The following is a 25,400-nucleotide window of genomic DNA, read 5'->3' as shown; positions in this document are numbered from 1 at the left end:
ATTGAAGGCTCTTTGCTTCCAGCTTAGCCAGGACTGTAGTTAGTGACCTAAATAATACTCTTCAGGTCTAGATGTTTATCGTGTTACCCTGCTGCAGTCATCACACTTGGGTTATCCTGCCGTCAGGCGGTCCCGCAGTCGGCCCGAATTCCAAAGTCTTGGTCCGGTGTCGGTTGCTGTCGCTTCTTCCCTGACATCAGTGCGCCAGGGGTATATAAGTGGTATCCGATGCCATTTTCTTCAGTCTTTCTTCCCGTGCGGTGCCTGAAGCAGTTCGCAAGTGCCGGTCGGCCGACACCTGAGATTTTTGTTTTGAATTTCAGTCTGAAGTCTTCAGTAGAGCTAAGTACCCCGTTGGGGAACATTTTCTTGCCTCAGTCCGATGTCAGAAAAAGTTAACAATTGCATTTCTTGTGGGAAGCGCATACCTCATAAGGACTTCCACTCTTACTGTATTCCATGCCTAGGCCCTGATCACGACGTCACTAGTTGTCGGTTTTGTGCTAGATTTAACAAACGCACTATAAAACGACGTTTTGATTTTCTCTGCACTACTTTGGCCGAAGGTTCAATTATACTATGCATTCGGATAAACCGACGACCGCAATTCTGAAAAAACGCAAAGACAAGAATAGACAGGCATCCGAAGTCCAAAACCGATGAAGCCTCTTCTAGGCCAATCGCCGGTTCTCAGTGAGGCACTTTCGCAGCCCCTGACACCCGTTACCTCAGAGCCACAGGCCGCTTCCGACTCCCACGTGGAGACAACTAGGCCTTTAGAAACTCAATGTATTGGGCCTACGGAAACTAATACCTCAGATGGGTCCGGAGCCGCTGAACCGGCATCGGCTTCTGAGGGTGTTTTCAGACCTTCACAACTTACCATTAAAGCAACAGCCAAGACAAAAACACCATTAAAGACAAAGAAGCAAATACAGCATTCTCCTGGACAGTCCTCCATGTCTAAGAAACAGATGCTTAAAATGGCCGAAGACCTCATTGCTCTAATCAGGGTTTCCCATCCCCCTCCTGAGAAAAGGCCTAGGCAGGATACAGACTATGATTCCTCTGATCAGGTTTCCATTTCCTCTGATTCCTCTTCAGACCAGGGATACTCTCAACCCCCCTGTGAGGACTCTGATGCTGAAGAATCTATCCCTTCAGCCTCTCCTCCTGAGGATTATTCTTTTGGGGAAACTTTACATACCATGAGGGAGCATTTCCATTGGGAAAGTCAGGATTATTCAGAATCCAAGAAAAGGCTCCGGGACTTCCTTGGCTATTCCGCCTGTGTTAAATATTGTGGATGATGTCTTCTCTGAATCCAGCTTATCTCCTGATTCTTTGCCCCCTGCACCAGCCAAGCCAGATAGGTATTGTAGAGTCCCTGACTCTCTCAAGTTTCTTCATAAACCCTTCTGCTGATCCAGAAACTATTTCCCAGGGTCCCAAAGGAGTTAAGGCTTCCATTGCAAAAAATCCAGTCCCCTCTGACAGATTCTAGAGCATTGGATAGATGGAGGAAGAAAGTTTACAGTTCTGCAACTTTAGCAGTAAGGGCTTTAAATTGCCTGTTTCACATGCTTAAGTACCAACAATATTTAATGGCTCAGTTAAAACAGAAAATGCTTGCAAGCTCAGAAGCTCCTGACTATAAAGAAATGCAGGATTTACTGCATGCAGTTGAAGAGGTGGGAAAACATACTCTGGAATGTGGTTTTGATTCTTTAGAGGCCTCTTGTAGAGCCGCAGTTACAGGTTCTGTGATTCGAAGACATGCTTGGTTAAAAGAACAGAGTTTACCTGATCATGTTAAGATAAAATTATTGGATGCTCCTTTACAGCATGATACCTTGTTTGGTGTTGAGGCAGAAGAGGTGTTAAAGAAAATGGAGGATAAAGCTAAATCTATGCAAACAGTCAAAGATTTCTTACAGGTACAACCACCTCGATTCAGCAGAAATTGGCCTACAAAGAATTGGTCCTTTCCAGTATCAGACAGGCCACAGAGAGGCAGATACAGGCGCCCAAGAGGCAGATCTCAACCCAAGGCTCTAACAGACAACGACAGTGGGGTACCTCAACCCCAAAAGGAGGTGAGGACAAGTCTCAACCTTACAGGAAACAGTCCCAATGACTTCCCCCTTCGTACGCCAAACACTTCCCTTTTGGCAGCCCCCTTAGGGGGAAAGCTAGCACTTTTTTCTCAAAATTGGCAAACAATCACCCAAGACAAATGGGTTCTGAATTTCCTGTCTCAAGGTTACAGGTTCCACTTTCACACTTTACCAAGGCTAAAAGGAATGCCAAACCTGCCACAAAATCAATGGGCAGAAGCTCAAAAACAAATTTCTGCCCTCATGGACATGAGAGCTATTCAAAAAGTACCACAGCAGGAACAAGGACAAGGATTTTACTCGAGACTCTTCCTGGTCCCCAGAAAGGACAAAGCCTGGAGACCCATACTAGACCTTTCAACTCTAAATACTTACCTGGATGTTCCGAAATTCAAAATGTTGACACTACAGCAGCTTCTTTCCATGCTGGGCAAGAAGGCTTGGCTTGTTACTCTGGACCTCAGAGGCATACCTGCATGTCCCTATCAGACAAAATTGCAGAAGATACCTCAGATTCAAAGCTGGTACAATGCACTACCAATTCTCTGCACTGCCCTTTGGCTTATCTACTGCGCCCAGGGTCTTTACAAAGTGCCTGGCACCAGTAATTGCATTTTGCAGACAGAAAGGAATTCAAATATATCCATACCTGGAAGACTGCCTCATTCAAGCAGAGACAAGGGGCATTCTTCTAAAGCATCTTGTGTTTGTAAAAAGGTTGCTAATTTCTCTAGGGTACACAGTAAACGAAAAGAAGTCAAAACTAGTGCCCTCACAACAGATAATATTCCTGGGTGCCAGCTTAAATACAACGGCCCAAATGGCTTATCTCACGCCAGATAAACAAGGACAACTGACTCAATATTTTCAAATACTAGCAAAAAAGTCCCATCTCCCTGCAAGAAAAATTCTGCAGGCCCTGCGATTCATGGTATCCTGCATACTACTAATTCCATATGCCAGACTGCATATGAGGAAATTAGAATGGTACCTAAAAAGTGTTTGGACTCGACACTCTCACAGTTTAGAAGCAGTAATACCAATAATTCCCTGCCTACAACAGGAGTTTCGATGGTGGGCACAGGCATGTCACCTCAACAAGGGTCAGCCTTTCATTCTACCCACAGCCAGGCAGACTCTTAACAGATTCTTCGGATTACTCCTGGGGAGCACACATGGCAGGAAAATGTATTCAGGGCAAGTGTACCACAGACCAAATGCATCTTCACATCAATCAAAAAGAGATGTTGGCTGTTCAAAATGCCCTAACAGCTTTCAAGGACCTTCCGCATCCAGGACATTTATTAAAGACTGTCAACACCACAGTAATGTGGTACATAAACAAGCAAGGAGGCACTCATTCTTATCCCCTATGCAGGCAAGCCATGACCTTGTGGAACACAGCTCTAACTTATCAAGTTCATCTGCAAGCACAATTCCTGCCAGGAAAGAAAAATACTCTGGCAGACTATCTAAGCAGAAATATCATGGACCCTCACGAATGGAAATTGAATCCACAAATCTTCAGCATGGTAACGCAAAAATGGGGATGCCCAGACATGGATCTTTTTGCCTCCCCACTGAATTGCCAACTACAAAAATTCTGCACAAGGACTTACCACACACAAGCATGGAAAGTGGATGCTGTCTCATTCAGCTGGAAAAGCCTAAAAGTTTATGCCTTCCCACCACTGCCTCTCCTTTCAAAGGTACTCCTAAAAGCCAGACAAGAAAAACCACAGATGATCCTGATTGCTCCAGACTGGCCACGCCAGCACGGGTACCCAATCTTAAAGAACTTAGCTCAAGGCCCACCATGGATTTTGCCTCAAATTTCACACTTTCTGACTCAACAAAACAATCAGATCCTGCACGGTCAGCTCAAAACCCTAAACCTGGCTGCATGGCAGATTCATTAGTCAAACAGGCTACACCTCTCTCTAAAGCTGTTATGGATGTCATTTTGGAGGCCAGGAGGCCTAGCACCAGGAAATCTTACTCAGAAAAATGGAAGAGATTCTGCGCCTGGTACCAGGCTCAAAGCCTTGACCCTCTTGTCCCAAACATTCCTCAGATTTTACAATACTTAACTGAGATGCTGGACAAAGACCTATCCTTCTCATCAATTAAGATCCACGCCTCTGCCATTTCAGCACATTACAACACGGATCCTCCTTTATTCTCTCATCCCTTGCTAAAGCAGTACCTCAGAGGGACAAAAAACATAAGACTGCCCCGGAGAGCACCAACACCAACTTGGGACCTCAATTTTGGAAAAACTGACCCTGCCACCTTTTGAGCCAGCCAATACAGCCGATCTAAAATTTTTATCATGGAAAACAGCACTGCTCCTGGCAGTAACTTCAGCACGAAGAGTCTGAGCTACAGGCATTAATGGCAGTGGAACCTTTTATAATTTTTCATCAGGACAGGGTTTCTTTAAGGACAAACCCTACCTTTATGCCAAAGGTGGTATCTAGTGTGGCTCTTAACCAAACCATCCATTTGCCAACCTTTTAGCCAAACCCCCAGAATAAAGGGGAGAAACTTCTGCACTCTTTGGACATACACAGGCAGCTACGCTTCTACTTGGACAAAACAAAAGCTTTCAGGAAAACTGAGCAACTGTTTGTAGCATATGCTGCAGGATCACAGGGCAAGGCTATCTCAAAGCAGATAATCTCCAAATGGATAGGACACTGTATTTGTTACTGCTACACACAGCATGGAAAATCAGTCCCTAATAACATTAGGCCACATTCTACCAGAGCAATGGCCACTTCAGCAGCCTTTCTCAGAGGAGTACCAACCAAGGGAATTTCGGAGGCTGCAACGTGGAGTTCAGTGCACACCTTTACCAAGCATTACCTCTTTACTCTAAATCCAGTGCAGGATTTGCCACTGCAGTTCTGCAGGGCCTCATAGCCAATCCTAACTCTTTATAGACCAGCCACCCAACCTTAGCTTTGGGATTCTACCCAAGTGTAATGACTGCAGCAGTGTAACACGATGAACATAGTACAGTTTTATACCTACCATAAATGTAGATGTTCGAGTGTTCACACTGCTGCAGTCCAGGTTACCCTCCCTCCATCCCCTCTGTCCTAGCTGGACTTATCTATACCTTTCTATCCTATACAACCTTTGTGGTGTATTTGCTTGTAACTGACGGTATTGTCTTTATTTTATATATATGTTTTACTAGCAATATGTATTGCCTACCTACTTGGGGGCACCTGACATCTGGGGCAAGAAAAATGGAAGAAAATGGCGTCTGATGCATCTTGTATACCCCTGGCGCACTGACGTCAGGGAAGAAGCGACAGCAACCGACGCCGGACCAAGACTTTGGAACTCTGGCAGACTGCGGGACCGCCTGACGGCAGGATAACCCAAGTGTAATGACTGCAGCAGTGTGAACATTTGAACATCTACATTTATGTTAGGTACAAAACTGTACTTTCTGTCCCTCAGCATCGCAGATTTCCATTTTTAATATGTTGTCTTTATCTTCAGTGCTAACCTCCGGAGTTGGAACTGTTTTGTCAGTGATGACTCTGATCAGTGTGTTTCTGTATGGCACAGGGGAGAGCTGATTCAGGCTCGTGGTGAGGATAGGTGCAGGATGCACAGATTGCGTTCTGAGATACCACTGATGGGGAATCTTGACATTCATGCTTGCTTCCTTAGGGCAAGGGGGTCTTCTTTGTTGGGCTAGACTTTGAGTTCTGGGGTGCCCTCTTCCCAAGAGAGTTCAGATGAGGCTTCTCCGACCCCCCCCCACACACACACACGACGAGATGGTGTAAGAAGCAGCACATCAACTTCCCTTTGGAATCCCTTAACTCGGGGATATAGATCTTGAAGAATAGACGAGTCCCGCCCAAACCCATCCAGAAGAAGCTACCTTTAGTAATATCCTGATAACGATGAGGTGGGAAAGAGGATGCCAAAGCTATTCTTCTTGCAGATGGAGACTCCAGGATGATAAAAAAGGCTAGGGAAGCGGGTGTGTGCTTTCGGTTTGATCACAGTCAGACCCTGTACTAAGTGGTGCACATAATCTAATTTCAGAGAGATCTGGCGCAACACACTGAAACAGCTGCCTGTAGTAACACGAGATTACACATGGAGACCCAGTGCAACAGGAAATTTCATTACTTCGCTTACCATGTGTCTACTTCACAATGTTACAGGTTGGGCAACAAGAGTGACCAGATGTTCGTGTTGCACTGCTGCAGTCATTACACTTGGGTTATCCTGCCGTCAGGCGGTTCCCCAGTCGGCCTGAGTTCCAAAGTCTTGGTCCGGTGTCGGTTGCTGTTGCCTCATCCCTGACGTCAGTGCGACAGGGGTATATAAGATGAAGCCGACACCATTTTCTTCAGTCTTTCTTGCCGCGCAGTGCCCGAAGCAAAAGCAGTTCGCAAGTGCCGGTCGGCCGTCTCCTGAGATTTTCATTCCAAATCCAGAACCGAAGTCTTCTACAAAGCGAAGTACCTTGAAACTTTTCTTGCCTCAGACCGATGTCAGTAAAAGTTAATAACTGTATTTCTTGTGGGAAGCAAATACCTCATAAGGATTTCCATTCCTATTGTATCCCATGCCTAGGCCCAGACCACGACGTCACTGGTTGTTGGTTTTGTGCTAGGTTTAACAAGCGCACTGTTAAACGTCTGTTTGATTTTGCCCGACATTATTTTGGTAGAAAATTCAGTTATACCATGCCATCTGAACTTCCGACGACCGGAATACACAAAAAGCGCAAAGACAGGGATAGGCATCCGAAGCCTAAAACTGACTAAGCCTCTTCTAGGCCAGTCGCCGGTTCTCCGGTTTTCAGCGAGGTGCCTTCGCAGCCCCAGACGACCACTTCTGTAGAACCACAGGCCGTCTCTGACTCCCAGGTGGAGATGGCTGGGCCTTCGGAAGCACAAGTTATTCAGCTTATTGAGACTAACCTTTCAGAGGGATCCGGAGTAACTGAGCAAACCCACAGCTTCAGACCTACTCAGTTAAGCATTAAACCCTCAGCTAAGTCTAAGCCTCCTTTAAAATCAAAGAAACAAATACGGCATTCTCCAGGGCAGGCCTCCATGCCTAAGAAACAAATGCTCAAAATGGCCGAAGACTTAATCACTCTGATCAGGGGGTCCCATCCCCCTCCTGATAAAAGGCCTAGACAGGATGCAGACTATGACTCATCCGACCAGGTGTCCATCTCTTCTGATTCATTCTCAGACCTAGGATACTCTTTACCCCCTTATGAGGATTCTGATGCTGAGGAATCAATTCCATCAGCCTCACTGCCTGAGGATTACTCCTTTGGGGAAACCCTACATACCATGAGGGAGCATTTCCACTGGGAAGGCCAAGATTACTCAGAATCCAAGAAAAGGCTCAGAGACTTCCTTTTATTACCTCAACACAGACCCTTTGCTATTCCGCCAGTGTTAGATATTGTGGATGATGTGTATACTAAATCCAGCTTAAATCCTGATTCCTTACCTCCAGCCCCTGTTAAACCTGACCGATACTACAGAGTCCCTGACTCGCATAAATTTCTGTATAAAAGCCCTGTAGCTGATCTTGAAACTATTTTTCAGGGACCCAAAGGAGTTGAGGCCTCATCAGCCAAGAATCCAGTTCCCTCTGACAGAGATTCCAGAGCGTTAGACAGATGGGGAAAGAAAGTATATACGTCTGCAACTTTAGCAATGAGAGCCTTAAATTGCCAGTTTCACATGCTAAAATATCAGCGATTTTTACTGTCTCAGTTAAAACAGAAAATGCTTACAGAATCAGATCCTCCTCATTTTAAAGAAATGCAGGATTTATTGCATGCAGCTGAACAAGTGGGAAAGCATACTTTGCATTGTGGTTTTGATTCTCTAGAGGCCTCCTGCAGAGCAGCAGTTACAGGCTCTGTCATTAGAAGACATGCTTGGTTAAAAGAACATACGTTGCCAGATCATGTTAAAGCAAAATTATTGGATGCACCTTTGCAGCAGGGTGTGTTATTTGGAGTTAAGGCAGAGGAGGTATTAAAGAAAATGGAGGATAAGGCTAAATCTTTGCAAACGGTGAAGGATTTCTTACAGGTTCAGCCAACTAAGAATTGGTCCTTTCCAATTACAGACAGACCTCAAAGGGGAAGAGGTCAAACACAAGGTCCTTATAGACCTCGACAATGTGTTGCCTCAGGCCAGAAAGAAGGGGCAGATAGACCCCAACCATATAAAAAGCATCTCCAATGACTTCCCACTACAGCTGCCAAACAAATCCCTCTTGGCAGCCCCCTTGGGAGGAAAACTGGCACTCTTCTACCACAGTTGGCAAATGATCACCAAAGACAAATGGGTTCTCAACATTGTATTTCAAAGTTACAGGTTCCACTTCCACACTCTGCAAAGGTTAAAAGGAATTACAAATCTGCCACCAAGTCAATGGGCAGAGGCTCAAAAACAAATTACAGCACTCATGGATATGAGAGCTATTCAAAAGGTACCATCACAGGAGCAAGGAGAAGGATTTTACTCGAAACTCTTTCTGGTACCCAGAAAGGACAAAGCCTGGAGGCCCATTCTGGATCTTTCATCTGTAAACACTTACCTGGATGTTCTGAAATTCAAAATGTCGACATTACAGCAGCTTCTTCCCATGCTGGGCAAGAAAGTTTTGCTCGTGACTTTGGACCTCAAGGAGGCATACCTGCATGTCCCTATCAGACAAAACTGCAGAAGATACCTCAGATTCATAGCTGGTTCAGTGCATTACCAATTCTCTGCACTGCCCTTTGGCTTATCTACTGCGCCCAGGATCTTCACAAAGTGCCTGGCACCAGTAATTGCATTTTGCAGACAGAAAGGAATTCAAATTTATCTGTACCTGGACGACTGCCTGATTCAAGCAGAGAGCAAGAACATTCTTCTAGAGCATCTGACGTTTGTAAAAAAGTTAAGTTGCCTAGGGTACACAGTAAACGAAAAGAAATCAAAACTAGTGCCCTCACAAGAGATTATATTCCTGGGTGCCAGCTTGAACACAACGGCCCAGATGGCTTCTCACACCAGACAAGCAAGGATAACTGACTCGATACTTTCAATTGATGGCAACAAAGACCCAACTCCCTGCAAGAAAAATTCTGCAGGGCTTGGGTTACGTGGCATCCTGCATATTACTAATTCCGTATGCCAAACTGCATATGAGGAAACTACAATGTACCTAAAGAATGTATGGTCTCAACACTGTCAAAGTTTGGAAACGGTTATACCACTAATCCCTTGCCTTCAACAGGAGTTTCAATGGTGGGCTCAAGCTCGTCAACTCAACAAGGGACAGCCTTTTACACAACCCACAGCCAGGCAAACACTGACAACAGATGCATCGGATTACGCCTGGGGCGCACACATGGCAGGCAAATGTATTCAGGGCACGTGGCCCGCAGAACAAAGGCATCTTCACATCAATCAAAAAGAGATGGTAGCTGTACAAAATGCCCTTATAGCTTTCAAGGACCTGCTGCATCCAGGACAACTACTGATAAAGACCGACAACACCACAGTTATGTGGTACATAGACAAGCAAGGGGGCACTTACTCCTACCCCCTATGCAGACAAGCCATGACCTTGTGGAATACAGCTATAAACCTTCAAGTTCATCTGCAAGCACAATTCCTGCCAGGAGAGAAAAACACACTGGCAGACGACTTAAGCAGAAACATCATGGATCCCCACGAATGGGAATTGAATCCACAAATATTCAGAATGATAACACAGAAATGGTGGAGCCCGGACATAGATCTGTTTGCATCCCCATTAAACTGCCAGCTAAAAAAATTCTGCACAAGGAGTTACCATCCACAAGCATGGAAAGTGGATGCCCTCTCATTCAGCTGGGAGAACCTGCAAGTATACGCTTTTCCACCACTTCCTGTCCTGCCAAAGGTACTCATAAAAGCCAGGCAAGAAGAGCCAAAGATGATCCTGATTGCACCAGACTGGCCACGCCAGCACTGGTACCCAATCTTAAGGAGCTTAGCACAAGAGCCACCCTGGATTTTGCCTCAAATCCCACGTCTGCTGACTCAGCACAACAATCAAGTTCTACACAGCCAGCTAAAGACCTTAAACCTAGCTGCATGGAAGATTCCTTAGTCAAGCAAGCAATGCCTCTCTCCAAAGCTGTTATGGATATCATTCTGGAGGCCAGAAGGCAAAGTACCAGGAAAGCCTATTCGGATAAATGGAAGAGATTCTGTGCCTGGAACCAAGCTCACAGCCTTGACTTTCTCGTTCCAAACATTCCTCAGATACTACAATACTTAACTGAGATGCTGGACAAAGGCCTCTCCTTCTCATCCATCAAGATCCACGCCTCCGCCATCTCTGCTCATTACAACACGGATCCACCAATTTTCTCTAATCCTCTATTAAAACAGTACCTCAGAGTGGCTAAAACATAAGACCGCCCCGTAGAGCACCTACTCCAACTTGGGACCTCAACTTTGTTTTGGAAAAAATAACTTTACCTCCTTTTGAGCCAGCTAACACAGCAGAATTAAAATGTATCTCTTGGAAAACTGCTCTGCTCCTGGCAATAACATCAGCACGAAGAGTTTCAGAATTACAGGCACTAATAGCAGTGGAACCTTTCCTCATCTTCCACCAGGACAGGGTGTCTTTAAGAACTAACCCTACGTTTATGCCAATGGTGGTATCCAGTGTGGCTCTAAACCAAACTATCACCTGTCAACTTTTTATCCTAAACCACATAATAAAGGGGAGAGACTACTGCACTCTTTGGACATTCTCAGGCAGTTACGCTTCTACTTGAACAAAACCAAAGCTTTCAGAAAATCTGAGCAATTATTGGTAGCATATGCTGCAGGAGCACAGGGAAAAGCCATTTCAAAACGGATAGGACATTGTATACATTTCTGCTACACGTACCATGGAAAACCTGTACCTAGCAGCATTAGATCTCACTCCACCAGGGCAACAGCCACTTCAACTGCCTATTTCAGGGGAGTACCTACCAAGGATATTTTGGAAGCAGCAACTTGGAGTTCTCTACATACCGTCACCAAGCATTACCATCTGCCTCTATACTCTAAATCCAGAGCTGGCTTCGCCACTGCAGTGCTGCATGGCCTTATAGCCACCCCTAATGCATTATAGAACCAGCCACCCTACCTCAGCTATGGGATTCTACCCAAGTGTAATGACTGCAGCAGTGTAACATGATGAACATAGTACAGTTTTGTACCTACCATAAATGTAGATGTTTGAATGTATACACTGCTGCAGTCCAGGTTACTCTCCCTACTTCCCCTCTTACTGGCTGCTACGTACCTATGTCTTCTACCCTTACTGCCTATGGGGAGTATTTTCTGGTAGCTGTAAGTTGTGTTTTGCTTTTCTTGTGTATGTTTTATTAGCAATTGGAATTGCCTACCTATTTATAGGCACCTGACATCTGGGGCAAGAATAACTGAAGAAAATTGCATTGGCTGCATCTTATATACCCCTGTCGCACTGACGTCAGGGAAGAGGTGACAGCAACTGACGCCGGACCAAGACTTTGGAACTCAGGCTGACTGGGGAACCGCCTGACGGCAGGATAACCCAAGTGTAATGACTGCAGCAGTGTATACACTCGAACATCTACATTTATGGTGGGTACAAAACTGTACTTTCTGTATTAGTAATGAGGACATGAGTCTGATTTCGTCTTACAGACTTCACAGGACACTTTAAACTGATGTTTGTCATTACACCTTTGTTTTAGTAGCAAATTATGGAGAGTCTAACAATGTAAGCATCTGCTCATAACTTTCACAGCTGTCTGGGTAGAGCTTGCATCTCTAAGAAATTAGAATGGAGCTAAGAACTTATGATGGCATCATTAAATCCCAGTAGCTCCAGAACAGCCAGCAGTAGGACATGAGTTCTTGTGGCAGTGGGGATCTTCCAGTCTAGTCACCATCCTACAGGCAGAGGTGCTCTCAACAATCAGGATTCTGGGGATTTTTGAGGTTTTCACCAGCATGGATGCTTAAGTGTTGCCCAACTACTCTGCTCTGCCCTGGAGATAGTCATGGATAATTTTTCCTTATACTTTCTGGTATGGTGGGTATTATGTGGGACAAGTGGATTAGAAAAATTATATCCAGAGACCACTAAATTCTCTTTGGACGCGCCCATAAACATGTCACCTCATCCACCATCAGTTCTGTCCCATCAAAAGAAAGCCATCCATAAGAGATGCCGAAAACCTCCTACAAAAAAAGGGCCATTCCGGAGGTCCCACCAGACAGAGGATCCAGATTTTACTCCAGGTTCTTAGTGTCTGAGAAGACGCAGGACCTCAAGCCGTATTATAATTCGGTTGAACCAGTTTATGAAATAATTGTTTTGGGTAGTGTTTGTGCAAGTCAAGCTGACTCTGCCTTCGGGCAGGGGGATTATATGTGAGCTTGAGATCTTCAAGATGGATATCTGCTCTCAGATTGAAGAGAGGTCCTTTTGCTTCCAGGTAGGAGCCAGTCTTTATTGGTTTTGGAACTGCCTTTTGGACTTGCACAGCCATCTGGGCGTTAACTAAATGCAGGCTCCAATCACAGCTCACATGCAGCTGCTCAGAGTATAGAAATTTCCACATCTAGACCATTTACTCCTAGCAGCCCCCACTATGGAGAAGTTGATCTTTGCAAGCCAGTACTTTCGCCAAATCTGTTCTTGGGGAATCACTGTCAGTATGGTCAAATCTCTACTGAAATCCTCTCTGAAAGGTTCCAAAAAGAAAGCAGCCCCCCCAAGCAAAGGAAAGTCATATAAGTCAAAATAACTATATAAGGGAGTTTGCAACCCCCCCCCACCCAAAAAAATAAATAAATCCTGGCAGTCCCCTATCCCTTCCAGAATGTCTGAATTCCCATTTCTCTCTCTGGCAACAGATTGCTTCAGACAAATGGGTGCTGAATGTGATCCATCTAGGATACAGGTGGCAGTGGGAGGAAGTTGCTCCTTTCCAAGTGATTCTTCATCTGCCAAAACAAACATACTTTTCTCCAGTCTTGCATCATATACTGTCTAATGGGGGGTAATAGAAGCTGTTCCTCTTTCTTCCTCCTTAGTTAGGGAAGAATTTTATACAAGAATGTTTAGTGCCAAAGAAAACTTTTGAGACCAGTTCAGGATCTTTCTTTCCTGAATCATTTTGTGATGGTGTTCAAGATACAAATGCTTTGATTGCACAATCTGTTATCTTTTCTTCCTCTTTAGAGTTTTCTGGTAAACTTGGATTTAAGATGCATATCATCACATTCCTATTCAACCAGTTTTTAGGAATTTTCCGTCTGGAACACAATACGCCTGTGCCTTACCTTTGGGTTATCCACTGCTCCAAGGGTGTTCACAAAGCGTCTTTCTCCTGTTCATAGGCGTGTACTAGGCTAATGGCCCTGGAGCCTTTACAAGCCTAGCCCATAGGATTACCCTGGCATCATGCCACCTGACCTCGGTTCCCAGTGCCTCTGTCGAGTAAAGCCACTGGAATGATCCTTGGGGTGAATTTTCCTTTTCCCATCCACTTGTCAAGATTTCTGTTAGAGGGCCAGGGAGGTGCTCAGCTTGACATGCATGGGAAATCTTTTCCACAGCATGGGCAGTCTCTGGGTTATGAACCTGTCCCTCCAGCATGCTCTGTTGATTGATTGTGGTAATGAGGTTGAGGTCTCTGGAGCGTGTGGTGCAGAGGGATTGGGATTTCTTTAGATGTAGCATTTCTAACAGAGCTGGGTTAGACATGGCTGTGCAAGTCAAGCAGAGGTTTCCTCTAAGTAGGCAATATGAGACTGACAATAGTTGGGATTATGTGAGTCAGTCTATATAGGACAAATGTTTAAGCCCTTGGATCCTCTTAGTGAGGTGCTTTTATGGCCTCTCCAGTTGTTGCAGGTGTTTAGTGAGGTACATGCCAAATGGGCCATTGTACTCTGATTGGCCTAATGAGGGAAGAGTAGAGGGAGACAAATGGCCTCTTTCTTCCTGGATGCAAAACCCTTAGTAATGAGTTGTGCCACATAGGACTTTCTGACCACCGTGGCAATGTGGTGGTCAAAAGAGAGGTTACTGTCAACCTGTGTTCCCACATCTCCTCTGTGTTCATTGGACTACCATCGATGTGGGAATTCATGGGAACCGGGTTTTTCCCCAAAGGGGATGACACATTTTTTGGCACTGAGCTTAAGGCCATTGTTCTGACACCAGTCGGTCTCAGTGAGGCCTTTCTGTAAGATGTCCGCATCACTCAGGGAGTTAATAATGGCTCCCAACTTGCAATCGTCTGCAAACTTTGTCAGCCAGAGTCTCTTCATGTTGGCCTGGACTATAGAGAAGTAGATACAAAGAGGAGATGACCCAGGACCGATATAGAGGTTGATTCCTAGCTTAGTGAGTATTTCTATGATTCCTGAGTGGGGAATAGTATCAAAGGCCTTGGCCAGATCAAGGTAGGCTGTATGAACCACCTTGCCTTCATCCACAGCTCTGGTGACTGACTCAAAGAAGTTGACCAAGTTGAGCATGCATGATCTACTTTTCATAAAACCAAACTGTGTGGGATCCAGAGTTTGGCAGTTCCCTGTATCCTTGTTTATTAGGTCCATGATTATGCATTCCATAGCTTTGCATATCAGACTCGTCAGGCTAATGGGGTGATAGCTCCCAGGGTCTATAGTTGCTCCTCTTTTGTGGGGAGGGATGACTGTAGCAGTGTGCCATTTGGTAGGGACAAAGCCTGAGGTGAGGCTGTGATTGAACAGGGCACACAGCTTGAGGTGCCAGTTCACTCTGTAGTTTATGTAGAACACAGCCAGGGATATTTTCACATCCTATAGAAGCTGTATTCTTGGCCTTGGACAGTGCTATTTTAACCTGTGCAGCAGTAATACTGGGTGCTTGACAATCTGCTGGTATTGTGACTGGTCCGTTGGGGGGGGGGGGGGGGTGAGGGGGTAAAGTTGACACTGAATCTGTCGGCTCGGTATAGGAGGTACCATTGAGCAGTAGCTCAGAGCAAATCTTGATATTGCTGTGGAGATTCTTTACATAAGTATAGAAGGCCTTGTGGTTGTCTTTTCTATCTGCTGCAATTATGTTTTCATAGCTAGCTTTAGAGGATTTGGTGAGGGGGGTCTCAACTTTTTTTGAGGCTGATAAGGGAGTTTTTCCAATCTTGGGACTTCACTTTATTCAGCATCAGTTTCCTCCTACTGTTTTAGAGTTGGTTTATGGCAGGGGACCACCAGATTGGCTTCCTTTTTTGGAGGAGAGCGTCTTTGTTCTATTGGGTATGGCGAGATCCATGCATTTGTGTACGTGTTCGTACAGTGCATTGATGTATAATTTGGCTGTCATGCAACTGATCTCCATTTGCATGGGTGCAGTGAAGTTAGCCCCCTCTGTTTTTAGGAGCCAGAAGTTAGCTTTGGAGAAGTTTTTCATGGAAGGTTACCTTTGCGGGGGGGGGGGGGGGGATTTCCAAGGTGATTAATTTGTGGTCAGATCTAACCAGGGAGGAATTGACTGTTGGTGTAGAGCAACGGTCACCCATGTTAGTAATGACCAGGTCAAGGATGTTGCTTCCTCTAGTGGGGGTAAGACCGAGCTGGTCTGGGGCATTGGAATTAATGAATTCCAGGAAACGTTGGGCAAGTGTATTTGATACACGAGTAGTTTTCCCAGTTAATGGAGGGGTAGTTGAAGTCACCCAGTATGAGAGTGTTAGGTCGAACCCTAATATTCTCCAGGATGCTTAGGAACATGAGTGAGAGTCTTGGATCTTGGCGATCAGTAGCAGGCTACGACCTGAATCGCTGTCTTACCCAATGTTAGCTGCACCTGAAGTATCTCAGATGCGTTATGTTGGGCTACCAGTCTGGAGGTGTGCGCATCCTTTATGAATATGGGAACACCACTGCCTTTGGAGCTTCAGTCCAAGTTCTGGGGCCAAAAGGTATGGAATGAGTTGTAGCCCAGTAGTGCAGGGGTGCTTTCTGCTGCTTTGAACCCGGTGTTTGTTGCATCATAAATGTCTGTTCTCCATTTTAAGGAGTGCTTCAAGTGAGTGAATTTTGAGATTTAGACTACAAGCGTTGAGCAGCATTACCCTCCGATTGCATTTGTTTGTAGCTGTTATAGTGGTAATTTGGTCTTTGGAACACAGCCTAAAAAAGGCACTATAGGGGTGGCAAGAGCCTTGGCCAGTATCCGGAAGCCCATGGGTGACAGGTGCAGGCCATCTTTGGCAAAGCATCCGTCAATCATGTCATCCCAGGCAGATATATACTGGATCCCCTTAGAATGACACCAGAAATTTTGCCAATTGTTGAAATAGTTCATTTTCTGCTTGTACTGTGGTATCCTTCTGGGTGATGTTAGGATGCTGCTCATTGCTAGGGTCATACCCGGCTGGGCTGCGTAATCTGAGAGCTCCTCCTTGTCTCTTTTCTTGTAGTCAGGGAGGTACGTCTCAGGTCATTCACACCCACATGTATAATGACAGAGTCATATTTGTACCTGTTGCTGAGGGACCTGAGTGCGTGCGTTATGTGGTGGATCCTGTCGCCTGACAGGCAGCGGACTTACTTTCTCCTTATTCAGCCTAGTGAGTAGGACTTCAGTGTGCCTCACTCGTGTCACCTATGACTAGTGTGTTGGGCATGCTGTTTTGCCTTAGGGGCTTTGGTTGAGTGGCACACTGTTCAGTAGAGTTGTGACTCGTGATTAGTGTTGTGGTGTAGTACGTTTCTGCCTTGGAGGTCTCTGCTGTTCGGGTGGATTTTTGAGAGCCTCCGCGAAGGTGGGTGTGCGGTTTGTATTTTTGTGAAGGCAGTGCTGGTGTGTGTTATGGAGGGCTATGTGTTCTATGTGTTGTGGTGCAAGTGTTGACCTTCTCCTCCTGACCAGCTATTCTGGTCTTGGCTGGAAAGTGTGTGGTTTCCAATTTGGCTATATAAGTGTATCTCTGCAAGTCTGAGTGTTGGGAGGTAAGAGGAGAGGGTTGTCAGTGTACATGAGGCAGTTGCTACATTGCCTCAGGATGCCCCAAGTTCACCAGGTTAATAGGAGAAAGCACAGGGAACTGACCTTTAGACATGCCTTTAGGGGTGGGCATTAATTGTAAGTACTTGGAGCCGTTTCCTTGTAGAATGTTTAGTGCTGGTAGCACTTTTGTGTGCTACAATAATTGCTACAAGAAGTCTGGTAAAGTGCTAGACTAATAAGCTAGTAAAAGTGCAGGAGAGGAGAGAACTAGTAGATCTAAGGGAAAAATTGAAGAGCAGACTTTGACACCCCTCAGAAGCGTACAAACAGTCCTGGATACAGCAAATCTGTATCTGGACTAGATCAGATACAGGAAAGGCAGGAAACGAACGCAAAACGCGGGCTTTTAAGCCAGAAGGTTTAAAGTGATGGAAAAACTGCCCAAATGGCCACTATACTACAATTTCTGGGCCAGAAACCACTCCTCTTGTAGTAGATAGGCTACCTAGTGCTTACCACTCCCACTGATAAGCTAGAAGGCTTCCCTCCAACACAGAAAGGCTTGAGGGGGCTCAGAAGCTTACATACAGTCCTGGATATAGCAAGTCTGTATCTAAACTAGACTAGTTACAGGAAAGGCAGGAAGCAAGCTTAGAATTTAGATTTTTTTTTTTTTTTTTTTTTTTTTTTTTTTTTTTAAGTAAAGTAGAAAGGGAGAAAAGAGAAGCAGAAGATAATTCAAGGTTAAGAAACGAAATGGGTTGGCCTTCTCAGATGTTTTCTCTGTATTAGATAGAATGAGCTAATGACACTAGACTTGTAGGAGTGTCCCGGATCAAATTTACAGTTAGGCCGGGCAACTTCCAAGCCACCAAGTATAAGAACAGGATACAAATATGCAGGGACGGTGGGAAGCTAAATCGGTTATATGATGCACTCCTTGGCTGGAAATCAGAACAAACAAATGGGAGAAAATTTCCAGTTAATACCTCACACGCAGTGAAACTAGCCAGAAAAGACTTAGTGTGACAGCAAAAACCTTATTTATCAGGCCCTGTGAGGAAGACAGTTTTAGTGCAACCATGCAGATAAGTTTATAGCTATAAAGTACAGTAAAAATTATGCAGCAGACAATAAGTGACATCTATAATAAGCAATAACTAGTAAAAATAAGCAAAAAACAGCATACTTAATGTTATATATCACAGATCAGAATTTCGCTCAGTGCCCTTCCTCCGATTAGCTCTGTGTGAAATGGATAGCACATTGCAGACTATAGGGTATCCATATTTTTCCACATTTAGATGACTTGCTTATCCTGACAGCGTCTTTTTCAAAGTGTTAGGGAGTCAGGTGGGGTTTCCAAGAGAATATTCCAAAGTCTGTCAACTCCATATCACAGGATTGTGTTTCTGGGGTGCCTGCTAGACACCTCAGTACAAAGAACCTTTCCACAGGAAAAAATAGATATATAATTAGATCTGTCCTAGGGATTTCCCATTCAGACTTTAGCCGCAGCAAGGAAATAACCTTGAATTCCTGGTCTCTCTATCCATGATTCTCATGATGGCTCTTTTAAGAACCCACGTGAGAACAATACAATGGTATCTGACATTTGTTTGGTCCCAGCATTAACACCCAAGTCCCAGTCCTGACATTTGTGAAAGAGACCATTTTGCAGAGACATGACATTTCTTGGAATTCTGGTCTCCCATTCTGCTCCAAAGCAGTCAGTCACTACAGACCCCTCACGCATTGTTTGGGGAACAGTGTAAATGGGAAGTAAATTGCAAAGTCTCTGAGACAAGAAATACAGACCAAAACATGCAAATACAAGAGATCCTAGCCCTTATAAGGGTCCCAGAACTTCAAGTTACAAGCAATATCACAGTAATGTGGGACGGTAAGCAAGGGGGAACCAGATCTACCCCCCCCCCCCCGTACAGACTAGCTTTGTAGGATGGGGTAGAGCTTTACAGCATAATCTCATGCTGTAGGCATGTTACATTCTATCGGAGCAAAATTCTGTGACAGACCAGCTGAGCAGGATTAATGCAGATCCTAATGAATGGAAAATTAGTCAGTGAAGTCCTCAAAGATTTGATACAATTGTGATAAATTCTCATGCACCTGGCTGGGGGTATTTACCAAAAGCTCCATCAGAGTGTACCTGTTATCACAGGAGAAAGCATCTCTAATCCACTCCAACATACTTGATTTCCATCTGACTCTACAGATCATAGACATTTGACCCCATTTATGCATCTCTTTTCAGAGGGCATGCAACAGGTAGAGGCTAGGAAAAGTACTGCTAGGAAATCATGTTTAGCAAAATGGAAGAAATTTTCTAGTTGGTGCCTTGCTAGAAACTAGGATCCTTCTCATGCAGGGGTTCCCTTTGTTTGCTAGTACCTGTATGTAACGCTCAAGTCAGCCCATTTTTCCATGTTTGTCAAAGTTAACATTTTGGCCATTTCTGCTAGTCTGCCATTGCTCCCCCCCTTTTCTCTTTATTCCATGTCAAACTGTTCTAAAAATGGATTCTATGCATTAGACTACCTGTAAAACAGGGGGCACACCTGTGATCTTAATTTTGTTGGAGAAGCTGTCTTTTGAATATACAGCCAACTCTACTATAAAATGTCTTTCTTGGAAGACTGTGGTGCTTATTGCTTTGACTTCTGCTTAGTTGAAAGTCTTGAGTTGTAGGCCATTGTATCTTCTCAACTCTGACCATCCGCAAGGACTGGTTGAGTCTTAGAACCAGTACTCCCTTGTTATGCTCAAGGTTTAGGAGTCTATCTTGTACCAAACTATTCATCGTCCTGTGTTCTTTCCTGAACTTCAGAACAGAGAAGAGAGAATTTATTATTCACACCTTAGATGTTCACAGGTAAGTCATTACTTGGACAGGCTAAACATTTCAGTACATCAAACCCATGTTTAATTTCCTCTGATAGCAAGAAGAAAGGACAGCAGGTTTCCAAGTAAACAATTTTTGGGTGTCTTGCTCTCAAAATGGGAGAAAGTCTCCTTCAGAATGTTAGTGCTCACTCTACCAGAGCTATAGTTACTTCTGGGGCCTTTTGGAAAGGAGTGGACTCTAGAGCTGTTCTAGAGGCAGCTACATGATCATCTTTGTACACTTTCATGAACCACTGTACAACTGATGAATTTTCCAGATCCAGAACAGGTTTTGCAATAGCCATTCTCTAGAGTGTACAGGACTTTGGCCGTGGTATCTCCACCCTTGCTTCTTAAGCTTTGCCAGTTGTACCATATACCTAAAGTTCGCTGCAGCAGTAATCTAGTGATGAACATAGTACAGTTGTGTAAGTTAACTTGTCATAATATGTTCCCAACGACTTTGGACTGTATTCACGCTACCTCTGCCATACTGTACTTCACATTAAAATAAACCAAGTGTACAAGTAATGTCTATTATCTGCACTGTTGGAGTATTGCTTTAAAGGGACCAGTCCTAGTTTTGTTGCTGCTGTGTGTTTTCCAGATAAAAGTTCTACCCCTAATACAATTGTATCTGCTCTCAGCAAAGGGTTGCTGCATGTCCCTCCTTGTGCCTTTTCTCCCTGTTAGGCATTCCACAGTGGAGTCACTATGTCATGTTGCACTGTGTGGTGTTGTGTAGTAAGTATATAAAATGCAGTGTTTGCAGGGTCCTGTTCCAAGATGCTGAGTGCTAAGTACATCTTAGAAAATTGTTATTGGTGGTCAGTTTAAGTGTTTTACTTGTAAGCATTTGAAGAGGGTTAGTGTGCTCATTTCTGTATGACTTAAACTTCTTGGATGTCTTCAGACTCTTATCTAGCATATCTCCACAGTGAGCTTTACTTTTATTTAAGCTTATACTGATTGGTAGAATGTCATACTGGAAGTGATATATTTTTTTTCTTCGCAGTTCACGTTTTTAAGTTTTGTTTGCATTTCTTCCGCCATGCTGCAGGTCAAACAGGGAGTCAGAAATCGTACCATGGGAAGGAGAGCTTGGAGTCCAGATATAACCGTGGGAGAGGAGGAGAGTCAACTCACTACTTTACAGGGAATATGGCACCTGTCCGATTTATCAGTAAGTTGCTCTTGCATTTCTAGGAGTTGTGGGAAGAGTACCAGGAGCCAATAAGCTTGGGTTCACCTGGAAATGTCTCCTGGATGATGGTACTAAAATGTTGCTGCTTTAAAAGCATAGTTCCCAGGTTTGTTGCAGTGGGTATACAAGTCAGGCTTTTGGCAGTTGAGAAGTACTGAGTAACATTGTTTAGTGTGTACTGGTGCTATGGAAAGGCTGAAGATGTGTTTAACCTTGTTACATTTATAGGAAGAAATATGTTTACTGTTCATCATGTTTGCTTTGGTACCTTCTTTTTTTCAAAAAACCTTATTTTGTTTTCATTATAAACTTGCGCAATGTACAATATAACAAATACAATAAAACTATTTACAATATTTACATCATCCATGATGATCATTTTATCCATGAGAAGTTGTCAGTATTTGTTCAAAAGGTTTTCCAGTTTTTGCCATGCTATTTGTTGAGTAATGTTATGAGTTCTATAACAAATGGTTTACAGTTCTTTTTTTATGAATAATTTATGCTAAATTAATAAAATCTTTAAACATCAAATCTTGTTTACTTTTCCAGTTCAAAGTAATAACTTTTCTGGCAATTGCAAGAATTGACCAGAGTAACTGAATCTGAGATTTAGGTATTACATTAGGTATAGGAACATTGAAAGTGATTAGCGAGTTAGAAATATGACCATTATCAGACCATAAAGCATTTACAAAATATCTAAAGTCTTTCCAGTACTGAACAACATTTCTACATTGAATGAACATGTGAACCCTTTTGGCCTCTAGTAATTTGTCACATTTCCAACATTTACTTTCATTGTTTTTGAGTAAGATTTATTTTGTGGAGTATAGAAACTCCTATTCATAAATGTCCATGTATACAGTCTCCAATATTATGAAAAAGAGGTACCATACATAGAATTCAGTAACATTTTTTTGGATTCATCAGATGTATGTTCTCCATTAATCTTTACATAGTAATTCTAAAAATCTGAGTCAAACTTTAGAGTGTCTTCTCTTTGTATCTTATAGATAGGTGAGATGCTTAATTTTTGATTCTGTCTTTTCAAGACACCTCATAAAAAGCTGAATCAGACTAGATGTTCTTTGTGTTCCACTGTTGCAGTCATTACATTTGGGTTATCTGCTTGCCGGTAGCACTCAGTTGGCATGATTAACAAAGTCTTGGGTCCTGTGTCTGTTGCTGTCCCTTTTTCCTTGACATCAAGTCGTCAGGGGTATAAAACATACAGCCGATGCCATTCTATCAGTTTTTCTTGCTGTGCGGTGCCCAAAGCAGAAGCAGTTCGGCCGACTCCTGAGAATTTTGTTTTAGAGTTTCAGAACCGAAGTCTACAACTAAAGCGAAGTACCCCGGTGGGGAAACTTTTTCTTGCTCCTTACCGATGTCAGTAAAAGTTAATAATTGCATTACTTGTGGAAAGCAAATACCTCATAAAGATTTTCATTCGTACTGTATTCCTTGCCTAGGCCTGACCAACGACGTACCTTGCTGTCGGTTTTGTGCTTTTAATCGACGTACTATCTGTCGTCTGCATATTTTCGCCTCTAAATATTTCGGTTCTTGGTTTAATTATCCAGAAATGTCGGTTAGCCATCCGACTACCGGGATTCTGAAAAAACGCAAAGATAAAGACAGGCCGCCATGGTCCAAAACTGCCGACAATGCTTCTCCTAAGCCAATCGCCAGTTCGCCGGTACTCAGTGAGGTGCTTTCGTAGTCCCTGATACCCGCTACTTCTGATTCGCAGGCCTCTACTGAGACTCATTCGGAGTCCGGAATGCCGCAAGATGCTTCAGCTATGGAACCTATGGATGTCTCTATCTTGGATGGGTCCAGAGCCGCTGTGCAGGCACCGGCTTCTGAGGGTCTATTCACGAGTATGGACTTGCATATTAAACAGACGCCTCCTTCACTTAGGCCTGACTCTCGAACCATGCCTAAAAACAGACGCCCAGGCCACATGCTCAGGCCTCTGACTAAAAAACAAATAAGAATGGCTGAAGATTTAATAACTCTAATCAGGGGTAGCCAACCCCCCCCCCCCTCTTTCTAAGAGGCCTAGGACTGAAGTTGTTTATGAATTTTCTGACTAGGATTTTGCTTTTTTCTGATTCTTCTGATCTGGATTTGCTTTTATCTAATTATGAGGATTCTGATGCAGAGGACTCCATTCCCTCTGCTTCCCCTCCAGAGGATTTTTCTTTTGGGGAAAACTTGCATACTCTAGGGGAGCACTTCCACTGGGAAAGCAAGGATTTTTCTGATTCAAAAAAGAGGCTTAGGGATTTCTTACTCCTACCTCAGCATAGGCCTTTAGCTATTCCTCCTGTACTAGACACTGTTTTTGATGTTTTTTTGGAAACTAGTTTGGCCCCTGATTCCTTGCCGCCTGCTCCCAGAAAACCTGACAGATAGATACTACAGGGTCCTCGAGTGTCACAAGTTCCTTTTTAAAAATCCTATTGCGGATCCAGAGACTATTTCACAGGGGCCCAAGGGCATTAAGGCTTGTACTGCTAAAAATCCTACCCCTTCTGATAGAGACTCCAGGGCGCTGGATAAGTGGGGTAAAAAGGTTTACACTTCTGCAACCTTGGCCATTAGGGCTTTAAACTGCCAGTTTCATATGTTAAAGTATCAGCAACATGTTATTGGATTGCTTAAACAGAAAATGATGATTCCTGACTGTGTGGAAAATAAAGAATTACAGGATTTAATGCATTCTGCTGACCAAGTTGGAAAACATACTTTGCAGTGTGGTTTTGATTCATTAGAGGCCTCTTGCAGGGCTGCTGTTACTGGGTCTGTACTCAGAAGGCATGCTTGGCTAAAGGAGCAATCCTTGCCTGATCATGTTAAAGCTAAATTGTTGGATGCTCCCTTAAATCAGGACCGCCTGTTTGGCAACAAGGCTGAGGAAGTTCTTAAGATGGAAGATAAAGCTAAATCTATGCAAACTGTTAAATATTTCTTACAAGTTCAGCCTCCTAGATTTAGGAGACACTGGCCCTCTAAGAATTGGCCCTTTCCAGCCCTTTCCAGGTCTTCTCAAACCAAACCCAGACACAGCAAAAGCCCCAGGTTTCAGTCCCAGGGGACACACAAGACTAAGCAGTGGGGGGGGGGGGGCCTCCATTTCCAAATCTGGGAATAATAAGACTCCCTCCTATGGTAAACTGTCTCAATGACTTCATTTTAAAATTTCCAAGCACTTATCAACTGACTGCCCCTTTTGGGGGAAAGATTGCTCTTCATGCAAGGAACTTGGGAACTCATTACCCAGGACAAATGGGTTTTAAATATTAGTGTCCGAGGGATACAGATTTCATTTCCACACATTGCCAACACCAAGCGGGTGGCCGGACCTACCCCCAAATCAGTGGGCAGATGCCCAAAAACAAGTACTTTCTCTCTTAAGCATGGGGACTATTCAACTGGTACCGGAAGAGGAAAAGGGACAAGGTTTCTACTCGAGACTTTTCCTGGTACCCAGAAAAGACAATTCATGGTGTCCTATCCTGGACCTGTCTACTCTAAACGCCTTTTTGGAAATTACAAAATTCAAGATGCTGACTCTTCAATTACTTTCTATACTAGGCAAAGATGCCTTTTTGGCAACAGTAGATTTAAAAGAAGCATACCTGCACATCCCAAACAAGGAATCTTGCAGAAGATACCTACTCTTTAAAGCAGGCTACATGCGCTGTCAGATGTTCTTCATCTCACATTGCTGCAGTCCTTACACTTGGGTAGTCCGCTGTCCTCGGTCGGCCCGAATATCAAAGTATTAGGCTGACGTCGGTCAAGGCGCTTAAGACTGACATCAGGACGTCAGGGTACAAATGCGCATGACCGACGTCATATCCTCAGTCTTTTTTGCCGCATGGTCCGATGCAGAAGCAGCGTTGCAAGTGCCGCTCGCTCTGAAATTTTCAATTCGGAGTTTCAGACAGAGTTAAAGTAGGATAAGTACCAGATTGGGGAATATTTTAGTTTTTTCTTGCCTCAGTGGTTTACCGGATGTCAGAAAAAGTGAATAACTGTATTTCTTGTGGGAAGCAGATACCGCATAGGGACTATCATACTTTGTGTATTCCTTGTTTGGGGCCTGAGCA

General features: G+C 44.1%; 1 protein-coding gene across 1 annotated transcript in view; it reads left to right on the top strand.

The window, feature by feature from the left end:
* The window catches only part of DGCR2 (DiGeorge syndrome critical region gene 2), a 1,448,564-nt gene that overhangs the window by 387,700 nt on the left and 1,035,464 nt on the right, over positions 1–25,400 (top strand). Inside the window, exon 3 of the mRNA XM_044068694.1 lies at positions 21,133–21,255. Coding sequence (XP_043924629.1) covers positions 21,133–21,255 — 123 coding nt within the window. The remainder of the gene's footprint in view (positions 1–21,132; positions 21,256–25,400) is intronic.

This window comes from Protopterus annectens, chromosome 4.part0 (genome assembly GCF_019279795.1).
Source record: "Protopterus annectens isolate FY-2018-M chromosome 4.part0, PAN1.0, whole genome shotgun sequence".
Lineage (NCBI taxonomy): Eukaryota > Metazoa > Chordata > Ceratodontiformes > Protopteridae > Protopterus > Protopterus annectens.
Note: the sequence above shows the minus strand (reverse complement) of the source record. Positions and strands in the feature narration are given on the sequence as shown.